Source organism: Neolamprologus multifasciatus, chromosome 15 (genome assembly GCF_963576455.1).
Source record: "Neolamprologus multifasciatus chromosome 15, fNeoMul1.2, whole genome shotgun sequence".
Taxonomy (NCBI): Eukaryota; Metazoa; Chordata; class Actinopteri; order Cichliformes; family Cichlidae; genus Neolamprologus; species Neolamprologus multifasciatus.
Window position 1 is genome coordinate 24,826,430 of NC_140453.1, and position 27,205 is coordinate 24,853,634.

Sequence of the window (27,205 nt, forward strand, 5' to 3'; positions counted from 1 at the left end):
GACTTTTTTTAGTAAAAAGTCGCTAGGGGGTCTGAAAACTTGCTAAATATAGCGACAAAGTCGCTAAGTTGGCAACACTGGTACCAAGTCCACACAAGTCACCACCGATGCATGCTCGATAAAATGGACGGAGCGAGAACACATCCGGGACTTTTTCGTGTTCTCGGCTTGATGCGTACTTCGAATTGGAACAGTACTTGGTCTCCGACTGATGACGTATCACGAGTACGCATATTGAGAAAGGCCCCACGTAAAAGTGACCGGTCTCGAGACATCCAACTCTACCAAACACAGAGGATGCTGGGACTTGTAGTTTTTTCCTTCCGGTGCGGTCTTCCACTTTGTTTGTGTTCAAGTTATTTCGATCATGTAAACATCAACAGAACACGTGAAGCCACACAGAGTTTGTATGTCGAGGTGGGTAGGAGGGTTTGGGGAGGGGGGCTCAGAGGGAAGAGGTCTCTGAGTCTGGACAATCCACATTGATGGCATTGCATGAAACAGCCAGGTCGCTGGACTCGCTGCTCCTGTGTCAGCGCAGAGCAGAGGCTATGAGGTGCCGTAAGGGACATTATTACTGAAACGCTCTCACACACACTAATGAAACGCTCTCACACACACTACTGAAACGCTCTCACACACACTACTGAAACGCTCTCACACACACTACTGAAATTTTAGCTCTCACACACACTACTGAAACGCTCTCACACACACTACTGAAACGCTCTCACACACACTACTGAAACGCTCTCACACATACTACTGAAATTTTAGCTCTCACACACACTACTGAAACGCTCTCACACACACTACTGAAACGCTCTCACACACACTACTGAAACGCTCTCACACACACTACTGAAACGCTCTCACACACACTACTGAAACGCTCTCACACACACTACTGAAATTTTAGCTCTCACACACACTACTGAAACGCTCTCACACACACTACTGAAACGCTCTCACACATACTACTGAAATTTTAGCTCTCACACACACTACTGAAACGCTCTCACACATACTACTGAAATTTTAGCTCTCACACACACTACTGAAACGCTCTCACACACACTACTGAAACGCTCTCACACACACTACTGAAATTTTAGCTCTCACACACACTACTGAAACGCTCTCACACACACTACTGAAACGCTCTCACACACACTACTGAAACGCTCTCACACATACTACTGAAATTTTAGCTCTCACACACACTACTGAAACGCTCTCACACATACTACTGAAATTTTAGCTCTCACACACACTACTGAAATTTTAGCTCTCACACACACTACTGAAACGCTCTCACACACACTACTGAAACGCTCTCACACACACTACTGAAATTTTAGCTCTCACACACACTACTGAAACACTCTCACACACACTACTGAAACGCTCTCACACACTACTGAAATTTTAGCTCTCACACACACTACTGAAACGCTCTCACACACACTACTGAAACGCTCTCACACACACTACTGAAACGCTCTCACACATACTACTGAAATTTTAGCTCTCACACACACTACTGAAACGCTCTCACATACACTACTGAAATTTTAGCTCTCACACACACTACTGAAACGCTCTCACACACACTACTGAAATTTTAGCTCTCACACACACTACTGAAACACTCTCACACACACTACTGAAACGCTCTCACACACACTACTGAAACGCTCTCACACATACTACTGAAATTTTAGCTCTCACACACACTACTGAAACGCTCTCACACATACTACTGAAATTTTAGCTCTCACACACACTACTGAAATTTTAGCTCTCACACACACTACTGAAACGCTCTCACACACACTACTGAAACGCTCTCACACACACTACTGAAATTTTAGCTCTCACACACACTACTGAAACGCTCTCACACACACTACTGAAACGCTCTCACACACTACTGAAATTTTAGCTCTCACACACACTACTGAAACGCTCTCACACACACTACTGAAACGCTCTCACACACACTACTGAAACGCTCTCACACACACTACTGAAATTTTAGCTCTCACACACACTACTGAAACGCTCTCACACACACTACTGAAACGCTCTCACACACACTACTGAAATTTTAGCTCTCACACACACTACTGAAACGCTCTCACATACACTACTGAAATTTTAGCTCTCACACACACTACTGAAACGCTCTCACACACACTACTGAAATTTTAGCTCTCACACACACTACTGAAACGCTCTCACACACACTACTGAAACGCTCTCACACACACTACTGAAACGCTCTCACACATACTACTGAAATTTTAGCTCTCACACACACTACTGAAACGCTCTCACACATACTACTGAAATTTTAGCTCTCACACACACTACTGAAATTTTAGCTCTCACACACACTACTGAAACGCTCTCACACACACTACTGAAACGCTCTCACACACACTACTGAAATTTTAGCTCTCACACACACTACTGAAACACTCTCACACACACTACTGAAACGCTCTCACACACTACTGAAATTTTAGCTCTCACACACACTACTGAAACGCTCTCACACACACTACTGAAACGCTCTCACACACACTACTGAAACGCTCTCACACATACTACTGAAATTTTAGCTCTCACACACACTACTGAAACGCTCTCAAATACACTACTGAAATTTTAGCTCTCACACACACTACTGAAACACTCTCACACACACTACTGAAATGCTCTCACACACACTACTGAAACGCTCTCACACATACTACTGAAATTTTAGCTCTCACACACACTACTGAAACGCTCTCACACACACTACTGAAACGCTCTCACACACACTACTGAAATTTTAGCTCTCACACACACTACTAAAACACTCTCACACACACTACTGAAACGCTCTCACACACACTACTGAAATTTTAGCTCTCACACACACTACTGAAACGCTCTCACACACACTACTGAAACGCTCTCACACACACTACTGAAACGCTCTCACACATACTACTGAAATTTTAGCTCTCACACACACTACTGAAACGCTCTCACACACACAACTGAAATTTTAGCTCTCACACACACTACTGAAACACTCTCACACACACTACTGAAACGCTCTCACACATACTACTGAAATTTTAGCTCTCACACACACTACTGAAACGCTCTCACACACACTACTGAAACGCTCTCACACACACTACTGAAATTTTAGCTCTCACACACACTACTGAAACACTCTCACACACACTACTGAAACGCTCTCACACACACTACTGAAATTTTAGCTCTCACACACACTACTGAAACGCTCTCACACACACAACTGAAACACTCTCACACACACTACTGAAATTTTAGCTCTCACACACACTACTGAAATTTTAGCTCTCACACACACTACTGAAACACTCTCACGCACACTACTGAAACGCTCTCACACACACTACTGAAACGCTCTCACACACACAACTGAAACGCTCTCACACACACTACTGAAACGCTCTCACACACACTACTGAAAAACCAAGGCATTTCAGTTGAACAGGAAGGCATTTCAGTTGAACAGGAAGGCATTTCAGTTAAACAGGAAGGCGTTTCAGTTGAACAGGAAGGCATTTCAGTTGAACAGGAAGGCATTTCAGTTGAACAGGAAGGCGTTTCAGTTGAACAGGAAGGCATTTCAGTTAAACAGGAAGGCGTTTCAGTTGAACAGGAAGGCATTTCAGTTAAACAGGAAGGCGTTTCAGTTGAACAGGAAGGCATTTCAGTTAAACAGGAAGGCATTTCAGTTGAACAGGAAGGCATTTCAGTTGAACAGGAAGTTAATTCTTGACAAAGAAACTGAAGGAAAAAGTGGTAGATTTCAAACAAACCACTACACAGATGTCTACTCAGCAACCTGCTAGTTAGGGGTGGGTTTTTATAATCGATTTATCAATTAAAATCGATTCTGGCTTGGATAACGTAAAATTGATTCATTAAAATCCTGAATCGATTTTTTAATATATATTAATTTTGCCCGAAATGCCAGAATCTCAGGTGAAACCGCACAAAATTTCAACAACCACCAAACAGCTAAAACAGTAAATGAGAGCAGGAACACGGATTCTGCACAAAGACGTAAACACACAGCGCGGACCCGCGGATCAGAATCAATGGGATGTCGCCTTTCTCACCCGACAGCACGGACACGGTCGGGGCTGAAAGCCAACAGCTGGCTGATTCTGATCTGTCGGCGGTCCGCGCTTTGTTTTCACGCCGTTTTTGCGCAGATTCTAAAGCTGTTAGTTTGATCTCTCTCCAAACAATATTGACTGAACCAGCAGCAAAAGAAGATCCAAACTGCGCTTCACATAAACATCGTCATGAATTCCCTCTGACGTTTACTGTTTTGCTTCCACCACGATAAAATCACACGTCATGCACAGCTCTCTCTCTCTCTTTCTCTCTCTCTCTGTACTTCAAGAACTTTTTCCCGTCTAAAAATCTGTTTTCTGCATTATTCGCTTGCTTGTTATGCACAAGTCTACTGTTGTTTACAGCGCTGTCGGCCGCTGGTTTTTTTTTGTTTTACATACTTCCGTAAAGAAAATCTTATTTCTGCCGTTCAATACTGAACAAATTTAAACATTTAAAAATTATGCAAAATGCAAAACGCTTAGCCGTGTGTCTAATAAAACTGCTGGAACGTCAGAGGTAACGTTCATATGTTGATTAATGGTTTTCTTTCGTTTTTGATGTACTGCAGAATATTTTTTATAAAATCCCAGGCCAGGAAAAATCACCTTCATGTTTTTCTGTGTTTTATCTTCAGCTACTTTTACACAAAGGCATCTGCTGTGACGCTTACACCTTTGATAAAGTCTTGCTTGTGTCAGCTTCCTTTTTTTAGATACAAAAATATGTAAATGTACTGATCTGAATTATAATATTGCTGACTGTCAAAATTTCCCAGAATCAAATTGAATTGAATTGAATTGAATCGAATCGAATTGAATCGAAACATGGAACGATAAGTTAGACAGCTTAGTCTTAGTGAGACAGCTGCATTACTTAAAAATATATTAGCCTCAGCATAAGTCAAAATTTAGAATAGCAGGAGACGGGCATTATCCTGTTTTTTTTTTTTTTGGCATATGTGCTTTTTGTCTTTTTTAGCAAAGAAAAAAATATCTTAAAATCATCAATAAAACCAGGGAGAGAAGGCTTAGCGTTCCTCCATTTAACACAATGGATATGATATTTACTCAAACGTATGATGATGTTAATAATGTCTGAGACAGATGATCCATATAAAAAAAATTATGATGTAATTCAAATAGTGGCACATCATTAATATTTAGGAAAATCCAATTTTTTAAGTTGCACCAAATACATTGTGTGATAGGGCATAGAAAAAAAAAAGATGTTCTAGGGTTTCATTTTCATCAGTACAAAAAGAACACTGATCCACCTCAAAGCCAAATCTCTTTTTTTTAGAAATTCTGCCACAGGATTAATTTTTTTTAAAGTGTGTTTCTTTAACTTTAGGTAGAATAGGCTATTTCATAAATTTTTAGTATGCTTTATCCAGTGTATATGAAATAACTAAATTAGAACCATGCAATGTAACCATTCTGTTGTAACTATGAAATATTTTTGTCTTTGAAGAAACTACTAACAAATTTCTTATTGCATTTTTATCAAACAGCTGACATTGCCCTAGCAATAAATTTGGGAGCACTGATGAGAAATTATTGTATATCATAAAAATTTTAATCAAATGAAGCAGAGGCAGTGGGACCAGTTCACAAAATTTGTTATATTCTCTTTGAGAACAGTTTAGACAATATTTTTCTGAAAAGTCTGGGTAACTTAGAATTACACCGTTATCATCCAACAAATCTGTTATGAATATAATCTTTTTGTTCAAACCAGTCACTCTTGAAAATTGATTTTTGATTAAGTGTTATTACCCTATTATTCCATAAGGTTGAACTATGGGGAGAAGTTGTGGGTAAATCTCATTTTCCCAAAAATGCACAGTCTGTTTTGGAAAGTTTGATATCTTTATGGGGATTTTATTTACCGCAAAATCACATTTCAAAATAAAGTCTAATCCTGTATACTATTTTATTAAACAAGGATCATAGGATGTGGAGCTAAGTAGAGTCTGGCTGTGACAGACAAGATTTTAACCATTTAATTCTAAGGGTGCCATCCATAAATTCTAATTCTGGAGTTTTGATACCACCTTTATTGTATTCCTTCACAAGCTGATATCTTTCTATGTAATGGGTTTTATTCCTCCACAAAAATTCGAAAATAACTGTGTTAGCCTTATTAATGCTTTTAGAGGAGATATATAGAGAGTGACAAGGATAAATCAATTTGGAGATGCCTTCAGCTTTAGATAGGATGTTTCTGCCAAAAAAAGCGAGGTCTCTGCTTAACCAGTGGCTAAGTGATTTCTTCATCTCGATGATACAGTTAGAAATATTGGTGTCTTTTCTGCTAACTGGGTTTTTTAGATATTATCAGCCCTATATATTTAACTTTAGATTCAACTCTAACCAAAGCTATTGAGGAGTCAGAGCTCGTATGAATCGGAAGAAGTTCACATTTTTTGATACTGAGAGATAAACGAGAAGCTTTAGTTTTCTCTACCATGTATTTATCTTTCAAAAACATAGATGTATCATCTGTGAATTGACTTATTTTGAAGTCTTTATTAAAAATTGATATTCCTTGTATGTCGTTAGAATTTTTGATTAATAGTGTTAACAACTGAGTTGCCAATATAAAAAGCTTAGGGGAAACAGGACATAATTGCCGAATTCCCTGTTGCACCTTGAATCCATTCCTTGATTCAAGGAAGCTAAAATATTGTTAAGTAATGCGGCTGCTTCACTTAGGCTACAAGCACAGCCGTCCCCAACCCCCAGGTCCTGGACCAGTACCGGTCTGTGAGTCGTTTGGTACCAGGTCGCAAGAGTTGAGGCTTGAGTTTAAAATTTATGGTTTTCATGGTATTTATCATTTTTTTTAATTTTTATATTGTTTACGTGGCACAAAAAAGGTTGGGAACTGCTGTACTAGCAGGTTGCTGAGTAGACATCCTTGTAGTGTTTTGAAATATACCACTTTTTCCATCAGTTTCCTTGTCAGGAAACAACTTCCTGTTCAGCGGAAATGCGTTTCAGTTGTGTGTGTGAGAGCGTTTCAGTAGTGTGTGTGAGAGCGTTTCAGTTGTGTGTGTGAGAGCATTTCAGTTGTGTGTGTGAGAGCTAAAATTTCAGTAGTGTGTGTGAGAGCTAAAATTTCAGTAGTGTGTGTGAGAGCGTTTCAGTAGTGTGTGTGAGAGCTAAAATTTCAGTAGTGTGTGTGAGAACGTTTCAGTAGTGTGTGTGAGAGCATTTCAGTAGTGTGTATGAGAGCGTTTCAGTAGCGTGTGTGAGAGCTAAAATTTCAGTAGTGTGTGTGAGAGCGTTTCAGTAGTGTGTGTGAGAGCGTTTCAGTTGTGTGTGTGAGAGCGTTTCAGTAGTGTGTGTGAGAGCTAAAATTTCAGTTGTGTGTGTGAGAGCGTTTCAGTAGTGTGTGTGAGAGCGTTTCAGTAGTGTGTGTAAGAGCTAAAATTTCAGTAGTGTGTGTGAGAGCGTTTCAGTAGTGTGTGTGAGAGCTAAAATTTCAGTAGTGTGTGTGAGAGCGTTTCAGTAGTGTGTGTGAGAGCGTTTCAGTTGTGTGTGTGAGAGCGTTTCAGTAGTGTGTGTGAGAACTAAAATTTCAGTTGTGTGTGTGAGAGCGTTTCAGTAGTGTGTGTGAGAGCGTTTCAGTAGTGTGCGTGAGAGCTAAAATTTCAGTAGTGTGTGTGAGAGCGTTTCAGTAGTGTGTGTGAGAGCATTTCAGTTGTGTGTGTGAGAGCGTTTCAGTAGTGTGTGTGAGAGCTAAAATTTCAGTAGTGTGTGTGAGAGCGTTTCAGTAGTGTGTGTGAGAGCGTTTCAGTTGTGTGTGTGAGAGCGTTTCAGTAGTGTTTGTGAGAGCTAAAATTTCAGTTGTGTGTGTGAGAGCGTTTCAGTAGTGTGTGTGAGAGCGTTTCAGTAGTGTGTGTGAGAGCGTTTCAGTAATAATGTCCCTTACGGCACCTCATAAGAGGCACTTAGCTCCCTCTTCCCCCTCTTGTGTTTACATGTTGCGCTGTCACGTGACGTGACTTAGACGCATTGGGGGTTGTTAAGTTGTTTACATATTATTTATATTTTTACCAGTTATTGTTGTTGAGAATTTTAATTGTAAATTTTGTATTATAGTTTCTCAACAGTACTTGTTTTGATTTGTTTACTGGTTTGCGCAATTTACTGTAAATTTTTTATTTTAAATTTTTTTTAAAAAAAAGTAAACTGCCACGGCAGACCTGATGGCATTTTCATGCTTCACAGCATGATTTATTCTTACAATAATCACATGGCTGCTGTAACAGTACATTCTGCTGCAGCTTTCCTGCTGCCAGCTGTACACATCACAATCAACAACAACAACACAGAACAGGTTTTACGCCGGCGAGGCATGATTGTAGATGCCGCGCAGGTGAGTCCATCTCACCTGCAGCGCATCGCAGAACGTACCAGCCTCCGGCTCACCCCGAACCGGTCCTTCCCGTGTGCTGTCCACCGTTACAATAATCACACGATTTCTCTAACAGTACATTAGTACAACGGCTGCAGCTCGCCCGCTGCCAGCTGTACACATCACTAACAACAACACAAGCAGAGCACAGGTTTTAAGCCAGCCAGGCGTGATTGTAGACGCGGTGCAGGTGAGTCCATCTTACCTGCAGTGGCATCGCAGAGCAGCCACAACAAGAAAGCATTTTCTATTTAATTATAAACTTTATCCTAATTATCTCCTGGGTTTTAACTATTTAATAATAAAAAAGGAAACATCACAAAAAAACCTTAAGGTTATAAAAATTAATTGAGATTTAGCAATTCAATGACGTATCCACCTTATTTATTGAAAAGTATCGGCATTGATATCGGCGATACTGGCCAGCATTTACTTGGTATCGGATCGATACCAAAATATGCAGTATCGCATACCACTAGACTAGTGAACGAAGGACTGAAATCTGGTCAATTTTTATACAAATGAGCTGTGACGCACCGGAAACGGAAGTAGTGTTTTCCCCCATTCGTTCTTTTATTTTCTTTCCAGTCCGGCTCCGCTCTGCCAGAGTTTTAAATACAGGAGAATGGAATACAAGCTGATCATGGCGGTCTCTGGCTTCCCGAGTCTCTATGACATGAACTCCCCGACCTATCGGGACCTGAACATGCGGAGCGACGCGTGGCGGCAGGTGGCGGAGATCGTCGGAGTCCCCGGTGAGTTTCAGAACAGCGCCGAGATCCCGGCGCGAACTTCAGCTCTCACACGGGAGCACTTTCGATGTGTGCGAGACGGAAAACTTTCAAAACATGTCAAACATTCAGATTTTCATCAAAGAGAAAAGTTCAAAACAAATACGGTTCGACCCTTATTATCTTCCGACGCTCGTCGCCTCTCCGCTCCAGCACAATAGTTCCTCTTCAGAATAATCAGCACAGATTTATGAAAGAAACACTGTAAGAAAATCTACGACAACTTTAATAAGCGGTTTTTACTCATATATTGTAATTACTGGGAATTAACTGGTCTTAGTGGATTTTTCTAGTAATCAGAACTGGGAAAAAAGGTGATGACGACCAAATATGTATGTGTGTATGTGTGTGTTTGTAAAATAAGTATTTAAGGTTTTACTCATGTAGACAGTCTTTGTTAACTGAACTTAAAAACTTTCAAATACAGTAAATTATGGTTCGCTGAAGAAAAGAAAGGAAAATAAAATAAAATACAGAATAAAGGAGCTGTTAATACGCTTTTGTTATTTATGTTGTTTGTTTTGTTATTTATGTTTATATGTTTTAACAAACATATAAACCTGGCCAGTTGCCTGGCTGACAACTGTATAAAACAAATTAATAATAACATGATAGAAATTACTGACTTTTTAAATTATGATATTTAAAAGCTTTTAAAATAAAATTCAACGGAAATTTTATTATTTGGATTTTTTTTTAAACAAACAGCCTAATATGTTTAATCATAAATGTATGGAAGGAAACATAATGTAAATTGTAAAAAACATCCCAAAAAATAGTTTGAATGTTTATAATTTATCTGGATTCTGCATTTTTTTTTTTTATAAAGAAATTGGTTGTTATTTTATTATTGCCTTTTTTGTCCTTTTAATTAATACTATTTAGTTAATTGTTTGCATTATTTTTAATCATTTTTTTAAATAACCGTTGGAAGCAAAAAATATGATTGAAATTCATATTTGGCTAAAAGTCACACAGGAGTTTGGAGCCGTGAGTATTTTCACATGTGAGTAATACTGTTTGTTATTTTCAGTCAAATTGCTTCAAATGTTGAATATTGTCCAAACACAAGTTTGCTGTGAAATATGACCAAGCAAACAAAAATAGTTTGGTTGTTTGGGAGTTTGTTTTAGTTTTTGCAGAATAAACTAAATTAGAGCAAAGATTAGTTTTAGTTTTTGTATGCAGGGTAAAATAAAGCGTTTAATGTGACTCTGTGTGTGTCTCTGGTTGTGGACACAGCAGGATGGTTTTACTATTGGATTTGATGGTTTTATGGTTTAAAGCAAACTTGTGGTTTTCCACATTAGAGTCGGAGTGCAGAAGGAAGTGGAAGACGCTGAGAGACCAGCACAGGAGGGAGAGGCAGCGTGAGAAGGAGCGGCGCGAGAGCGGCATCGGGCTCTTTAACTACCGGCCATGGAGATACTCGTCCATCCTGTCGTTCCTTAATCCGTTCATTGATGCCCGGGCAGCCGGCACCAACGGCTGGGCCCTGGACACACAGCCCTCTCAGGTCCAGGTGGCCGAAATGGTCGGCTGCAGCACGACCACGGAGACGCGGAGCGACGACGACGAGAGCTACGGTTCGTACTGACGCTTCCTTCTGATTGGCCAGCCTGCAGTAGTTCCTCATCAGCTTTTCCATGTGCAGTCCGAGCACCCGGATCTCTGATGGCTTTTGATTAATATTTTCTCGTGATTCGACATCGATTTAGTTCTGATTGTTTTGTCTGTTTTCAGGGTTCGCCGTAGCTGACGCGACCACGACGACATCCTCGTCCTCATCCTCAGAGTTCCCGCAGAGGAAGCGGCCACCCTCCGTCGGCTTGGACCCGTCCAGGCCCAAAGAAGCAAAGGTTGAGGTGAACTCAGGCGCCACAGCCACTGACGACGGCCTGCAGACGCAGCAGCACGCCAACATGAAGGAGCTGTTTGAGATGATGATGCACTCGGTGACATCTCTTGCTACGACCTTAGCTTCGTCACACTCTTCCTCGCAGACCCCTCTTCTGCAGCAGGATCCGCAGAGTCATCATCGCAGCCTGCCGCTGTCCTGGACCGTGGCGCGGCTGAACCAGCTGAAGACAGAGGAGCCGGAAGGCGACGTGGACGAGCTGCTCGTCCAAACGGACGATGAGGAGGTGGTGGAGGAAGAGTGCCGCCCCGCTTCTCCCAGACCGCTCCGGCCAAAGAGGAAGAGCGTCGACGGCCTGCTGGAGGAATTTCTGACGAAGACAGAAGCCAGGGATGCGCAGAGGGAGCGTGACATGGAGCGTGACATGGAGCAGAGGGACGACGTGATGCTGTTCCTGCTGAGCCTGGCTCCGGCTATGAGGAGACTGACAGCAGAGAAACAGTCATGGGTCCGAACCAAGATGCAGCAGTTTCTGCACGAGGCCGAGTTTGGCGCCACAAAGTTCCAGTGAGCCCACGAACGTTTTGATGGAAGCTCATTCAAAGGGGAAGGACTGAATCCTCCCTGCAGACTCCACACGTGCCGACTCTTCTTACAGGTGATTCAGGTAGCTCCAGATTTGATGGTCTGTCCCTGACCGATGACTCCAGATCATGGGTTTCTGTTTTCATCGATGACTAAACGGATGTCTGCACAAAGCCGGATTTCGGGCACATCGGGGTCACTGCAGGGTTAACGCCACGCTTCAGTGTTGATGTCTGACTACTTAATGGGAAATTTAATGGGAAGTTTAATGGGAACTTAAACTTCTGCACAGAGGACTCTGTGCACGTGCACATCCGTGTTCAGCAGCAGGAGACTTTCTAAAGTTTAGATTTCTCACAAGAATCTGTCCAGAAACAGTTTTTCATGACCGACTTTATTCCTGCAAGATGACCGTCTGCAGATGTAAAACAACTTCATCGGCTTGTGTCAAAGTGGTGATTTGATGCTAAAGTGTCTAAAATTTGAACCTTTGTAGATGAAGCCTACATCTGAATACAGAGTATTTATTCTGTCGTCTTTCTCAGACGGTCAAACAGCGCAGCCGAGGACAGTAAGCAGACGCCTGTTCTCTGACGGTCTGCATTTGTCCAGCTGTCAGTTGATCACAGAGCTAAGATGAGTCTGTGATCGAGCACCGTCGGCGTTCATACTCACTAAAGCATTCAGAGCACACACTTTAATACTTCACTACTGTACAGCACGCTGTTACACACACACACACAGAGACATGAACGGGTGCAGCTTGTATCATGTGTTTAATAAGCTGCAGGCTCCGCCTTTATCATGTGTCCATGTAGCCTGAATCCTGATGCAAGCAGGTAAGGTAAAGTGATAAAGATCTGCTGTTAAGATCTTTGTAGCAAATTAATTACTGTGTTGTTAAGTTTGTGTTCCAAAAGTGTCACACGCTACGTCAGGGCGGGTGGTGCACTCCAGCAGTGCAGACACACTTTTCCTCCTCTTCTCTGTCCCCGACCAACATACTTCTTTATCTGACGTGAACAAGGATCTTTTATGACTTTTGAATGACGCGAAGGTCAAACAGAGACGTGTTGGTTTGTGTGCCTCTGAGATCATCTCAGACTGTTAACACCACTCAATGTATTTTATGTACTTTTATTTTGAAAGGCCGGTCACACTGAGACCAAAGTGTGATCTTTGCTTTACTGATGTTGACCTCTCCTCTGAATCAGGAATTCAGTGATGATCAATGAAATTGTAAATAATATTTGTACCTGTTACCGGTAACCAGTTGCCGCTTTCTCCTGGTTTCCATGGTGACGCAGTATTTATGGAGCTGTGGTTGCAATCAAAGTTTCCTCCTGGCTGTGAGAGTGTGAGGCCACAGCGTCTTTGGTTATGTGTTCTGAGCGCAATGCTCCATGTGTGATGCAGAAAAGCACATTTTGTATTACCGAAAAGTTTCTGGCTGTATTTCTAAACAATCATAAGAGCGTGATTTTTCCCAGATAGCATTGAACGCTTCAGCAAAGGATTCCTTTCACTCTGGTATGTGTTCACTACTCTCCCATGTTATTCAGTCCTGAGTTGGAACATTGTTATGTTTTAGAATTCTGCAGCTGATTTTATTTTTCTTTGTTTGTGCTGTTTTTGTTTTTTGTTTTAAAAAAAAAACTCTTCTTGCAGTCATTTGTGTTTTTATTTCAAAGTGAATGCTCATAGCTGAGTGATGCTTAGAGTGAACTTCATATGCAAACATCTGAGCAGACTGCTGCAAATATTATTGCACCACTCATAAAGAGAGCTTCAGGAGGAGCCGATTAAAACCTGATTACTGACTGAAAAGAGCTCTTAGTGTGCTGCTGTGAATATTTCACCTTAATTTGAAGTTTTCATCCTTGTGCTGTAACACCGATTCAGCAGGAAAGTGCTGCTGCAAGGATGTTTTCTCACATATACAAACTATCATTTTCTGTTCTCTGGAATAACATGTGGATTACTGAACGCGCACAGACTCTGAACACAGTTTGAAGTCAGTTTCCAGAAAATTGCTGTTTTAAAAATAAAAATAATCTTTGGTCATTTCTGAGGAAATGAAAACTAATATTTTAACTGCACGACGCACAAAAGCAGTGACCATTACTCCTTCCGTGAACGTGCAGATACTCCATCTCGTAAGAAAAGAATCCAAAAATGTTATTTAATAGAAAATTATAATTAATAAAATATGAAGTTTTCCAGTTATTTATAAAGCTTTTCTTAAATTTAAAAATGAAAATAAATTTTTACAAATGTAAGTAACATTACCTGTCTAGCTTCATTTACCTGAATGTCGTGTTTTTGAAAAATTATAATTTCTAATAAGCGCACTTGTTGGTTTTAAGGTAAAGAAATGTCTCCACCTGGCGGCGAACTGCACAACTACAAGTATAAGCACGTTCAATCCGGAGTCAGCTGATCCAAACACGGAAGTGGAGGAGCAGTGAGTGGAGTGAGAAGAGCAGCGGGAGCTTCTTCTGTGGGTCTCTGAAGTTTTGAAGCTTTTTTTTCTCTCGATCCCACGAGACGACCTGGTTTCTGTGAGTCACGTGACAGCCATTTTCAATTTAAATGTGATCAGGGTCCGTGAAGTCACTCTGTCACCTGCAGACCACACGAGAGCAGGTGCTGATCGGACACGGTCTGAGTCATAAAACGTTACTTTAGTACTGCGGACTTCTTACGTGTGAACAGATTAATAAACTCAGAGCTTCACATCTCTGAACCCCACGGATTATTTGTAAAAACACAACAGGGCGGGTTCAGAGCGCAAACGTGGACCGCGTTAACCTGAATCCCCAAGTTTTAATTACGACCCTATCGCACCTGCTGGAGGACGAACGAGAGAAAGATTAATACGTGTGTGAAAAACGTGGTTAGAAAACCGACCCCCCCCGTCCCGCTGTGAATGTAAATACACTGAATGTTTGTTAGGAAATTTGGCGTCTTACAAGTTTTGCGCACATTAATTGTCATATTTTCTAAAGTATTTCGCCTGAGAGTCATAAAAAAAGCTTCAAAGTAACAGTACATGCTGTAGTAAATAGTCGGTGTCATCTTTCCAGACTTTTTAAACCTTTTTGTCCATCAGGGTTTCTTTGTATGTGACGACGATGACGGTGAAGGTGTTTCGCAGTCCGGCCCGTCATGGTTACGCAGTGGAAGTGTCTCCGTATATCCCCAGCAGAGTGGCCTGTGCTGCCTCACAGTACTACGGGATAGCAGGTCAGTAAAGTTCAGTGGTCACAGTTTGGAGAACACACCTGGATGTGATAAGAAAAGCCCCTGGTTCCGGCTCACTGCTGGAGCCTCGTGCGGACGTTAGAGGAACTCCAGTTTGTGTCTCTTCATCACTTCTGTTTCCTGACTTTTGATCCGTATAAATATTATGAAATAAAATAATACGTGCTGTTTGTTTCTGGACGTCGACCTCAGCGAGCTGAACAGACCCCGATGACGACGAGCATCACGCGGTTTTCGCACCAAAACACAGATCTGTGCGTTTCAGCTGTTTTTAAAGAGTCAGCTTTCTCATTCCCATCCACTCTGTCTGTGTGTGTACAGGCTGCGGCACACTGCTGGTCCTGGATCAGACCGAGACCGGGCTCACCTTAGTGAGAAGGTAACATCTGTTTCCTCATCAAAAACATCTGTTTTTGTCCTTTATGCTTACAGATGATGATTATAAGAAGTTGCAGGAGGTTTAGGACTCGGTTTCATCTAATTTCAGCACAGATCAGATTATCATCAGACTGCGAGGAAACCAGATAGAAACCCCTGGTTTTATGTGACTTCCACTGACTTCCAGGACTTCCACTGAGAGAGTGACATGGTCTAAAAACTCAGAAAATAATAAAAATGCAGATGATATATACAAATCAGTAGAAGTCACATTCCTCCTCATCTGCATTCTGAATGATGACGCATGTGTGATTATTCAGTAGATATGAAATCTTTGTGTGAAGTGTGCCATGTCTGAGGTTGTTGACTCCACATCTGGGGAAGACTGAAACACAGAGAGGGGGCAAAAACAAAACCGGCATCGCTGGTCGTCCTGTGAGGCGTCAGTGATGATGGACCCAAAAATCATGTTTGTCTCCTTCTGTTCTATCAGTTAAAGTCACCGTTTCAGAAGAAAAGGCTTCGGGCTGATGTAGAGAACTCTGTGGCAAAATAAAAAGGAGTGAGAATAGTCTAGCTGTTTTTTCAGGAAGTTTACTTTTCTGCTTGTTCGGTCGGAAGCTGCATAGCTCCGTGCTGGAGGCGACTGCTTCACAACACCATTAAAAATCCCGGAAATAATCCTTTAAAGTCGAATAAAGGAAACAAGAATTCAGTCAAAGGTCAAAGATGAAGTTTTTTATGTCGTCCTCGTGTGTGTGTGTCTCAGCTGGGAGTGGGGTGACGGCCTGTTCGACGTGGCATGGAGTGAAGCTAATGAGCACGTTTTGGTGGCAGGCGGCGGCGATGGCAGCCTCCAGCTGTGGGATACAGCCAATCACAGTGCTCCACTGAGGGTGGCCAAAGAACACACACAGGAGGTAACGCACACATGCTCACACACACACAGACACACATACAGGTGTTCTGACTGTGACGTGTGTGCAGGTGTACGCTGTGGACTGGAGTCAGACTCGAGGAGAAAGCCTGATAGTTTCTGGATCGTGGGATCAAACGGTGAAAGTGGTAAGATGAAAGTTTCTCCTTTCTTCCCCTCTCCATCTGTGTTCTGTCTTCTTCATGTTAGTTTTATCTCCGTCAGTGGGACCCTGCTCTCAGTCCATCGCTGACCACCCTCAGAGGTCATGAAGGGGTCATCTACAGCACCATTTGGTCGCCTCACATCCCAGGATGCTTTGCGTCTGCCTCAGGTGAGTCGGCTGGCCTGTCAGAGGGGTTTAAAGTGGCTGCTTTCACCATTAGATGGCGTTGTTGTGATGGTTTTTGGAAGCAGGCCTTAACATTTTTTGAACTTTGCTTCAGACCGCTCAGATTCAGCTTCACTTTGGATTTAAAGCTACAAAGAAGGAAATGTTTGATGTCATGAAGCTTTTTCTCGGTGTCTGTCTGCGAGCATGAGTGCACCTGAGCCCTGGAGGTTTTCGTGGTAATCACTCGTGTTGTTTGTTGGAGGTTTTCCTCATTGTGTGCAGTGTAGGAAGTGAGGTGAGTCTGTATGATGCTAGTAAGTATACTACTGAAGGTTTTAGTCTTAGTAGGAATTCATAGTTACGAATGTAAATCTGTAATTTAAACACGATGTGGAAAGAACTGTGCTTCAATAATGTAATATTTAATGTAATATTCTTGATATTTATAATTGAGTGATTTGCATATTAGTGCTATTTCTTAAATTTGCAACTTCTGTAACATATTGTATTATTTAATTAGTTTAGTCTGTTATTGTTGCTGTCTTGGAGCAACTGTAACCCATATAATTTCCTTAGAGTTTCCTGATGATTCTGATTTAAACCTGCTTCGGTGCTGATGCAGACACAGGGGTGTAGTTTGTAGCAGGAGGCGTGTCTCTGTCACTGTGATGTCATCGCTGGGTGCATGAGTCTGCCATCCAAGATTGAGGTTGCAGGTGTTTTTAGATTTTCTGCATGATGCACTTCCTGTTTCCTGTGGCACTTCTGTGGCTAATCAAGCAGTGAAGCATTTTTTTGGGTTTTTTCCCATAATGAAGGAGACTGTGGTAATAGGTTGACTGCTTTGGGGATCTCCTCCAAACCTCTGTCACAGTGATTTTTCTCTGTCGTTGTGCTTGATTGTTGAGTGGTGGGATCTTTAAAGCAGTCCTCCTGGCTCTGTTTGCTGCTTTTGCTGTAGCAGTGCGCTCCACAGTGACGTCAGACTGCTGCATGTCTCATTGGGTCATGCTGGAGACATCGTCATCCGCTGCCAGAGCAGGACTTGACAGATTCTCTGAGACTCTGCAACAGCTTGAAACTTAACTTCCTGCTCTCAGACCTACAGATGTTTGGGGTCAGCGACAGTAGACGGTAGCCTGAAGTCTATAAAACTTGTCCCACACGAGCATAAATCAAAGGCATCATCTTTGAAGGATAAGTCGAAGGTGCTGCGGTGCAGGGCTTAAAGAGTTGGTTCCTGGTTGGGTGGAGACTGTGTGGAGCTTTCATGTGTCCTCCAGCAGATGTGCACTTTAGGTTAACTGGCCTCGAGTGTGGAGGAAGAGTGGTCAGTAAGACCAGAGAAGCATGTAAAAGTCTGAGAAGTTGCTTTCTTGTGTGTCTGTCGAGAAAGTTTTCATCCACACAGCGATGTGAGTGAGTTTGTAGCCGGAGGGAGCATTTGGATGATCTCCTGGAAGCGTGTTTAAACTTCATACAGGGGCAGCAATGCATCATCCAATCTGCAGCAGCCGCCTTCAGCTCGAGCTCGGTTTGGGAGGTGCTGTCTGTCACGTGACTCGGCCGATGAGTTTGGGTTAATTGGTTTGTGAGCGAGCAGAGGTCTCTGATGAGATTCTTAAAGCAGGAAGATGTTAACCCCCCGCTGTTCACGGGGTAGTCCAGGTCCAACCATTTGACCTTAAATGAGTCTTTAGTTTTGATTGAGTGTATACAGAACACACAGCTGGGACAATCCGTGAGGGTCCTAACTGTTGAATCCTGTGTTTGTGTGCTATAAAAGGTCTGTTCGGGTTGGGTTCAGTTATTAGAAGTGTGCTGCAGTGGACTCATGCATGCACCAGCAGTCCTCAGATGGGATTTTTAAGGAAGTTCTGGATGTTTTTCATTTGATTTATGAACAAATTTCTGAGAATTTATTTTTCATGATGGCTGTGCTGAATTAAAACAAGTAAAATATCGTGTTTGTGTTTAGATCTGAGTTCTGAGTATGTGTCAGTGATCCCTGTGACAGATGTGTGATTAATGGCTCCTTGTTGTTGGCACCATACGATGACCGGTGCCACAGATGAACTTGAAGGCTGTAATTCTGGGGTTTGTTGTTGTGGTTGATGCTTCATATTTGTTTTGATTTGATTTGATTTTTGATCTCTCTGCTTTTTTTTATTGACCTGTTTCTCAACTCGGTGAACTCATTAAATTTTCTGGTCTGTAAAATATCAGGTTACGGCTTCAAACTGCCCGGGACAGTGTCTCGCAGTTCTGAGTTACACTAACCGGCTTTAATAACAGCTCTGCAGCTAAATGCTTTACTGAGAGCACGTCTCCATAATGAGACCTTCAGAGTGTCCGTGTCCGCCGCTTACAGCAGTTCAACTCCATGTTGGTCTCGTACATCAGCTCAACCGAACACACTGCATTTGATATTCTGCCAGTCAACTCGCTGCACGCTCACAATTAGTAAAAACACACAGTGTTTCTGTTAATGTGGTCCTAAAACACATAAAAGCCTCGGCTTTTACCTACAAGACATCCATTAGACAACAGATGGTTTGCATGTGTGACAGATTTTCCGTTATTGGTGTCGATATGTGAGAGAGCAGCTTTATTCTGCTCTCACTTCTAATAGGTTCCTGTTATTAAGATCTCCGTGAGGTTCAGCAGTGCAGCAGCTCTGCTCTATAAAGACCAACACACAGAGCTGTAACATAACAGCAAACAAAACACAAATGATGGCCCTTGTCAGGATGATCTCCTCCTCACAGTTTTCTTTTATATCGTCTGATTCCTCAAAAGTTCCCTCACAGTTTTGGTAGATTTTTATCCTTAAGTAACTCTTTAAGGAGTGATGCCATGTTGCCAAGTTCGAGGGTTTCCATTTTTCAGGATTTTTCCGTAGTCCAAACACTCGGCTGTGGTTTTTCCGAACATTCTCTTTATACGTCTTTGACTTTTGGAGTAACTCTTCTGGTTTCTGAAGCATGTTTAGCTGACCCTCACAGCCAAAAAACTAATCTTTAAAGAACTGTTTGAATCCTTATAGATACAAACGGTTATTCAAAATCAGCAAAGAACCAGCCATCACTGACTCCTACGGGGGGTCATAACATAGCTCCCTAAAACGTTCCAGCTCCTGCTTTAGGAAACAGTCTGTAATCCCTGCAGCAGCACTGGGGATTCAAGCTGCTGGAGCTGGAAGAGGAAACACTTTCTACGGCACAGGGATGAGGGTGTAAAGCGCTTGTCTTATCGGTCCTCCTCTGCGGTGCTGAGTGGTGTCCTCTCACCAAGAGTTAAGCTCAGAGATTTGAATGAGGACGCTCAGGCTCTTTGAAAATGTGTCTTGATCCGAGCACATCGGCGCCAGGACCTCTTAGCCGCGCGTCTGCCGCTAAAAAGACAAAGCCAACGATACCGGCTCAACCACAGAGCCGAACCCGAGGAGACTCGTTCACATGCAGCTGTGCCCCCTATCGTAGAAACAGCTGTAAAGGCGCCACTGTGCTTCCTTGGTGGGCGAGGCCTTTTGTCTTTACCTTTGAGCCGGAGGTCACCTGCTGATGTCAGGACTCTGAGCAAGGTGCATGGACTCCATTCACATTGAGACTTGCCTGTGAAACCCACGCTGAAAATCTGCAGCATTACTGAGCTGTGCTATCAGCACACAGCAGGCTACAGTAAAGGAGCCAGTGCAGTATTTATTTTGGCCTCAGGGTCTCATGAAGCTCTAAATGCTAAACACCTTGTCTGTACTTTTGTGTGTGCAGCTCTGCCTCCCAGAACCGAAGCAAGTATTTTAATGAAACATGTTGAACTTTAGTGCTTTTTTAAGCTTTTTAAAGCTAATTGTGTTGGAGGTGTTGCACGCATGCACAAAAACTGGCAGAGAAATGTGAAGCCAAACCTAAAAGTGGTCTGAAAGCGAGAGGAGAGCAGCTTGTGTTAAAGCTTTATTTAATGCGTCCAGTTGCCAGTTTGTTTACGGCAGCAGCCGGAGGCGAAGCTCTGCTGTGCTCCGCTTTCTGACCTGCAGCAGGAGTGATAAAACTCGGCATCAAATTAGCTCCGCGTTTATCTCTGTGTGCTCCTGCACCTGCTTCCAGCAGGCGCACTCACGCTCGATCCAGGTTTCTCGGCGTTCTGCACGTCCTTTTTTCTTTTCTTTAACTTATAGGCTTGGTCACAGCTTGCTTCTGCGATCAGGATGTGAGGTGGGCGGTCAGTTGTGGGTTTAATGAGGAAATAATGAGCAGAGCTTTGCAGCAGTTATAAGCTTGGTTATGTAGTTATGTAAAATTTGAGCGATGAGACGACATTCTGAATATTCGTTTAAATTAGAAATGTCAACGTTTAGGTTGCTGTCAAGGGCTTCTGGAGGATGGTGGTCCGCAGGAGACGGGTGATGATTGATGCTGGATGGGTGCGGTCTATACAACCTTTATTTCCCCCAAATAGTGTTGGCATCACCGTGAGCCTTGCGGGGTCCCTGTGGGGGCTCTTGAGCACTGTGCTGCTGCAGAATTTGCACAACTCGCTGATCATGAAACAGGCCAGAAGACTCTAATAGCTACAGTAGGTTAATAAAGAGACATCTGACATGCACAGGCATCAAAGACCAAAAACAGCAAGGCTGTTAAGACTCATGGGCCCTCCTGGGCCATGGCAGCATGTTACCTGAACAGTGTGAGTCCTAAAAGGTAAGACTGTGTATGATGTGAACCCTCAGAGGGGAGTTTTCGTCATGCATCCATGTTGCCCACTTCCTAAAAATTAAAGTCCAGCTGAGGGATCATCGTGTTTACACACTGGAGGAGATCCAGCATCCTTTGTAGAGGCACAAGTAAAACAGCCGAGCTAAAAGCTGTCCAGAGGTGCCCGAAAAGATGATCGTGAAGTGGAAATCATCATTTATTTTTTGGGGGGACGTCTTCTCAGAAGGTTCTGATCATGCCTGTACTCTCAGCACACTCTTAGCAGAGGTTGGAGTCAGAATGGAAGCTCTAATAAAACCTGCAAGCTCACCACAGTTTAGGAATCAAATATCAAATCTGACATTACATTTTGAGTTCTGTCACACGCCTTCAATGTTGGAATAAAGGTTATTCAAAACGGCCGGTGAGAGGTGAAGGTGTTTAAACTCCAGGCCTCAAGGGCCGGTGTCCTGTAGGTTTTATTATAAATCACCTCCTCAACATATCTTGAAGTTCTCCAGAGGCCTGGTAATGAACTGATCATTTGATTCATGTGTTTTGACCCTGGGTGATATTAAAAACCTGCAGGACACTGGTCAAAACACAAATGATGGCCCTTGTCAGGATGATCTCCTCCTCACAGTTTTCTTTTATATCGTCTGATTCCTCAAAAGTTCCCTCACAGTTTTGGTAGATTTTTATCCTTAAGTAACTCTTTAAGGAGTGATGCCATGTTGCCAAGTTCGAGGGTTTCCATTTTTCAGGATTTTTCCGTAGTCCAAACACTCGGCTGTGGTTTTTCCGAACATTCTCTTTATACGTCTTTGACTTTTGGAGTAACTCTTCTGGTTTCTGAAGCATGTTTAGCTGACCCTCACAGCCAAAAAACTAATCTTTAAAGAACTGTTTGAATCCTTATAGATACAAACGGTTATTCAAAATCAGCAAAGAACCAGCCATCACTGACTCCTACGGGGGGTCATAACATAGCTCCCTAAAACGTTCCAGCTCCTGCTTTAGGAAACAGTCTGTAATCCCTGCAGCAGCACTGGGGATTCAAGCTGCTGGAGCTGGAAGAGGAAACACTTTCTACGGCACAGGGATGAGGGTGTAAAGCGCTTGTCTTATCGGTCCTCCTCTGCGGTGCTGAGTGGTGTCCTCTCACCAAGAGTTAAGCTCAGAGATTTGAATGAGGACGCTCAGGCTCTTTGAAAATGTGTCTTGATCCGAGCACATCGGCGCCAGGACCTCTTAGCCGCGCGTCTGCCGCTAAAAAGACAAAGCCAACGATACCGGCTCAACCACAGAGCCGAACCCGAGGAGACTCGTTCACATGCAGCTGTGCCCCCTATCGTAGAAACAGCTGTAAAGGCGCCACTGTGCTTCCTTGGTGGGCGAGGCCTTTTGTCTTTACCTTTGAGCCGGAGGTCACCTGCTGATGTCAGGACTCTGAGCAAGGTGCATGGACTCCATTCACATTGAGACTTGCCTGTGAAACCCACGCTGAAAATCTGCAGCATTACTGAGCTGTGCTATCAGCACACAGCAGGCTACAGTAAAGGAGCCAGTGCAGTATTTATTTTGGCCTCAGGGTCTCATGAAGCTCTAAATGCTAAACACCTTGTCTGTACTTTTGTGTGTGCAGCTCTGCCTCCCAGAACCGAAGCAAGTATTTTAATGAAACATGTTGAACTTTAGTGCTTTTTTAAGCTTTTTAAAGCTAATTGTGTTGGAGGTGTTGCACGCATGCACAAAAACTGGCAGAGAAATGTGAAGCCAAACCTAAAAGTGGTCTGAAAGCGAGAGGAGAGCAGCTTGTGTTAAAGCTTTATTTAATGCGTCCAGTTGCCAGTTTGTTTACGGCAGCAGCCGGAGGCGAAGCTCTGCTGTGCTCCGCTTTCTGACCTGCAGCAGGAGTGATAAAACTCGGCATCAAATTAGCTCCGCGTTTATCTCTGTGTGCTCCTGCACCTGCTTCCAGCAGGCGCACTCACGCTCGATCCAGGTTTCTCGGCGTTCTGCACGTCCTTTTTTCTTTTCTTTAACTTATAGGCTTGGTCACAGCTTGCTTCTGCGATCAGGATGTGAGGTGGGCGGTCAGTTGTGGGTTTAATGAGGAAATAATGAGCAGAGCTTTGCAGCAGTTATAAGCTTGGTTATGTAGTTATGTAAAATTTGAGCGATGAGACGACATTCTGAATATTCGTTTAAATTAGAAATGTCAACGTTTAGGTTGCTGTCAAGGGCTTCTGGAGGATGGTGGTCCGCAGGAGACGGGTGATGATTGATGCTGGATGGGTGCGGTCTATACAACCTTTATTTCCCCCAAATAGTGTTGGCATCACCGTGAGCCTTGCGGGGTCCCTGTGGGGGCTCTTGAGCACTGTGCTGCTGCAGAATTTGCACAACTCGCTGATCATGAAACAGGCCAGAAGACTCTAATAGCTACAGTAGGTTAATAAAGAGACATCTGACATGCACAGGCATCAAAGACCAAAAACAGCAAGGCTGTTAAGACTCATGGGCCCTCCTGGGCCATGGCAGCATGTTACCTGAACAGTGTGAGTCCTAAAAGGTAAGACTGTGTATGATGTGAACCCTCAGAGGGGAGTTTTCGTCATGCATCCATGTTGCCCACTTCCTAAAAATTAAAGTCCAGCTGAGGGATCATCGTGTTTACACACTGGAGGAGATCCAGCATCCTTTGTAGAGGCACAAGTAAAACAGCCGAGCTAAAAGCTGTCCAGAGGTGCCCGAAAAGATGATCGTGAAGTGGAAATCATCATTTATTTTTTGGGGGGACGTCTTCTCAGAAGGTTCTGATCATGCCTGTACTCTCAGCACACTCTTAGCAGAGGTTGGAGTCAGAATGGAAGCTCTAATAAAACCTGCAAGCTCACCACAGTTTAGGAATCAAATATCAAATCTGACATTACATTTTGAGTTCTGTCACACGCCTTCAATGTTGGAATAAAGGTTATTCAAAACGGCCGGTGAGAGGTGAAGGTGTTTAAACTCCAGGCCTCAAGGGCCGGTGTCCTGTAGGTTTTATTATAAATCACCTCCTCAACATATCTTGAAGTTCTCCAGAGGCCTGGTAATGAACTGATCATTTGATTCATGTGTTTTGACCCTGGGTGATATTAAAAACCTGCAGGACACTGGTCTTTGAGGCCTGGAGTTCCCCACCCCCGCTTTAAAGCGTTAAAGCTGCTTCTGCTTCAAATAAATCTTTACACACATTATTTTTATCCACATTTTCATTTCTGCCTCACAATAACAGATTTATGAGAGTTTATGGTCAATTTCAGTGAGATTCATTTGTAATCACTGATGTGCTGCTGAGCCTCGGTGTTCTCCATCACTCCTCACAGCCTCACCGCCGTGCTCTCGTGTTTTGTTCTCCAGCCAAATGATGTTTGATGCAGGACACTGAAACAAACACACACACACACACACACACACACACACACACACACACGGTTTCATACCGCTTAGTGTATGTGTGTGTGTTGGACTTTGTGAGCAGGTAGTGTCTGTTTAAATAACTGATAGCAGGTGTCCACCAGATACAGCAGGCTCTCTGCTACACACACACACACACACACACACGTGCGCGCTGAGCGGTGTTTGGTAGGTCCTGGCCTCAGGGAAACTTTGGCCACACTCGTTCTCTGTATCTGCAAACCTACATTAGGTCATGAGCTGTGATAACAGACACACACACAGACAGAGAGACACACATACACACCGGCTGGTGTCGATGGAGGCATCGCGTCTCGCTTCAGAGAGCGCTGCTGCAGGCCTGGTCACAGCTGTAATGAGACGATGGCAGCGATCAATGGTGAGAGAGGAGCGCTTGTTGTGATAACAGCATCGTTTTTTTTCTGAGTCAGTAAGCTGTGAAGAGTTTCTGTCGCACATGCTCAGTGTGTCCTCTCTCTATTTGGGTTTACTCAGGTGAGAAAAGAGACGAGGCGTTACCGAGGTTGGAAACCCAGAGGTCTGCTCACGGTCATATTTATGATGAGAGCAGAGGACAGATTATTCATTTTTTTCATGTTTGTAACTGAACAGTGTTTGTCTGAGAGTTTCAGGCATCTCAGAAACATCTGAAGAGAAAAGGTTTGAATCATTTTGAAAAATGTGATGCCACTATGGATTTTGGAGCTCAACACAATTTAATGACTGTGTGTGATGGTGTAATTGTCAGGCTGGTGGAGAACGGCTGAAGTGGGTCCCAGTGGTGTTTCTCAGTGGGTGATCTGACCTTTTACTAGTGTACCTGTGTTCCTGTGACGTCAGCTGTCTCAGTGGAGCTGCCCTGTACACACACAGAGGCTGAGTGGCAGTTTGGAGTTTTTTGTTTTTTGCTGAAGTCAAAAAAATACTGTAGTTTTTATCATTATTTGAGACTTTACAGTGTTGAAGATCGGTGTTGGCGAAATATTTTAATGGTGCTCATGTTGAAGCCAGAGAAGACTCTGCTCGTGCTCCAAAGTGTTTAAACAGACTGGTGGATGTCAGCACCGTGCCTTCATGTTGAATCACTGGTGGAGCGCTGGATGCTCATAGATCAGTGACCTGTCAGTCAGAAGCTCTGCTGTTCTTTTTTTAAATGACTTTAAATTCAACTTTGAGACCATCCAACCTGCTGTTTGCAGGGATAACCAATCAGAAGACGGCTGCCTTAAAGGGGGGAGGAGCTAATATCACGTATTTGAGACAGATGAACTGAGGAAATGCAATATGAGATCCATATGGATTATTTTGACCTGTGAATCATGCAAAGCTACCCTACAACAGATCGCCTTGGATCATGCTCTCTGTGCATTATTATTATTATTATTATTATATAGTTGTTATTACTTGTTATTAGGGGTTTAAATCAAAATTCATATTTTTGTATTTTCTGTTATGACTTATGAGTCGGATAATAACTGAGAGGGATGGCTGGATGGATGAGTTTTCAAGCACAGCTACCTATGATTAGTGTATGGTGGAGCTTTGCCACCTTATCTCTATCTTACGGCTTCCATTCTGGTGGCACTTAGTGTCATGACTTTGAAGAGAAAGGAAGTGACAAACCGGGAGAAGCAGAGATACGGTGAAGGCGTGGTGCATATGGCGTCTCATTCCGATAAGCTTATCTGGGTTTCCATGCTCCTCACTGCTTCTCTCCCTTGCCTCCTCTTTTGTTCCTTGCCTCCTCCTCAGTCCTCTCGTTTCTCTTTCCGCTTAGCTCGATTCAGTGGCAGACAAAGATCCCCACCTCCAGCCTGAGAATCAGATGAGGGTCTGTGTCTGTTTGTTAGGCTTCGATCTGCCCTCCAGGTCTCCTCTGGAGTCTGCAGTGCTGGTTAGTCGCTCTGAGCTCTTAGTGAATCAAAGCTTCAGTAATCAGCAGTTAAACTCTGACCTTTCAATGAACTGTTTTTAACTCAGACTCCACCTACACGTGTCATTCCTACTTCCTGTATTTAAAAAAAGGCCCAGAACGACTGAGGTTAAATAAACAATGGTCACTCACGTTCTGTCCATCATATTGACAGAAAGCCTGTAAAATTACAGGTGCAATCAAAAAGTTCAGCCCATAAAAATAGAAACTGGATTTAAACTTTGTCCGATCGCTCCTGCTGGTGCACGCTGGATCTACTCCAGTGTATCGAACCAGTGATCCTAGAATATGAACAATTACGTTTTGGTTTTTTTTTTTTAATGAATGAAATTGCAAATCAGTGTGCAAATGGATAATTATCTCAGAGATAAAGTAACCAATGGTTG

At 43.0% G+C, this 27,205-nt stretch overlaps 2 protein-coding genes across 5 annotated transcripts in view; both read left to right on the forward strand.

Moving 5' to 3' along the window:
- The first annotated feature begins 434 nt into the window (after positions 1 to 434).
- LOC146502168 (uncharacterized) lies at positions 435 to 14,099 on the forward strand. Its single transcript, XM_085133633.1, has 4 exons — positions 435 to 556; positions 8,139 to 9,356; positions 10,703 to 10,978; positions 11,136 to 14,099. The coding sequence occupies exons 2-4, from the start codon at positions 9,227 to 9,229 to the stop codon at positions 11,819 to 11,821; spliced, it is 1,092 nt and encodes a 363-aa protein (XP_084989759.1). The 5' UTR covers positions 435 to 556; positions 8,139 to 9,226; the 3' UTR covers positions 11,822 to 14,099.
- A 137-nt stretch (positions 14,100 to 14,236) lies between these two features.
- Positions 14,237 to 27,205, forward strand: part of pex7 (peroxisomal biogenesis factor 7) — a 44,266-nt gene continuing 31,297 nt past the window's right edge. For 2 of the 4 annotated variants that reach the window (XM_085133634.1, XM_085133637.1), the window contains exons 1-6: positions 14,277 to 14,396; positions 14,948 to 15,081; positions 15,421 to 15,478; positions 16,247 to 16,397; positions 16,465 to 16,542; positions 16,619 to 16,727. In XM_085133634.1, coding sequence (XP_084989760.1) covers positions 14,970 to 15,081; positions 15,421 to 15,478; positions 16,247 to 16,397; positions 16,465 to 16,542; positions 16,619 to 16,727 — 508 coding nt within the window. In that variant the 5' untranslated portion in view covers positions 14,277 to 14,396; positions 14,948 to 14,969. Of the gene's footprint in view, positions 14,397 to 14,947; positions 15,082 to 15,420; positions 15,479 to 16,246; positions 16,398 to 16,464; positions 16,543 to 16,618; positions 16,728 to 27,205 lie in introns of all 4 variants that reach the window. The other 2 variants (XM_085133635.1, XM_085133636.1) reach the window with 2 other exon arrangements.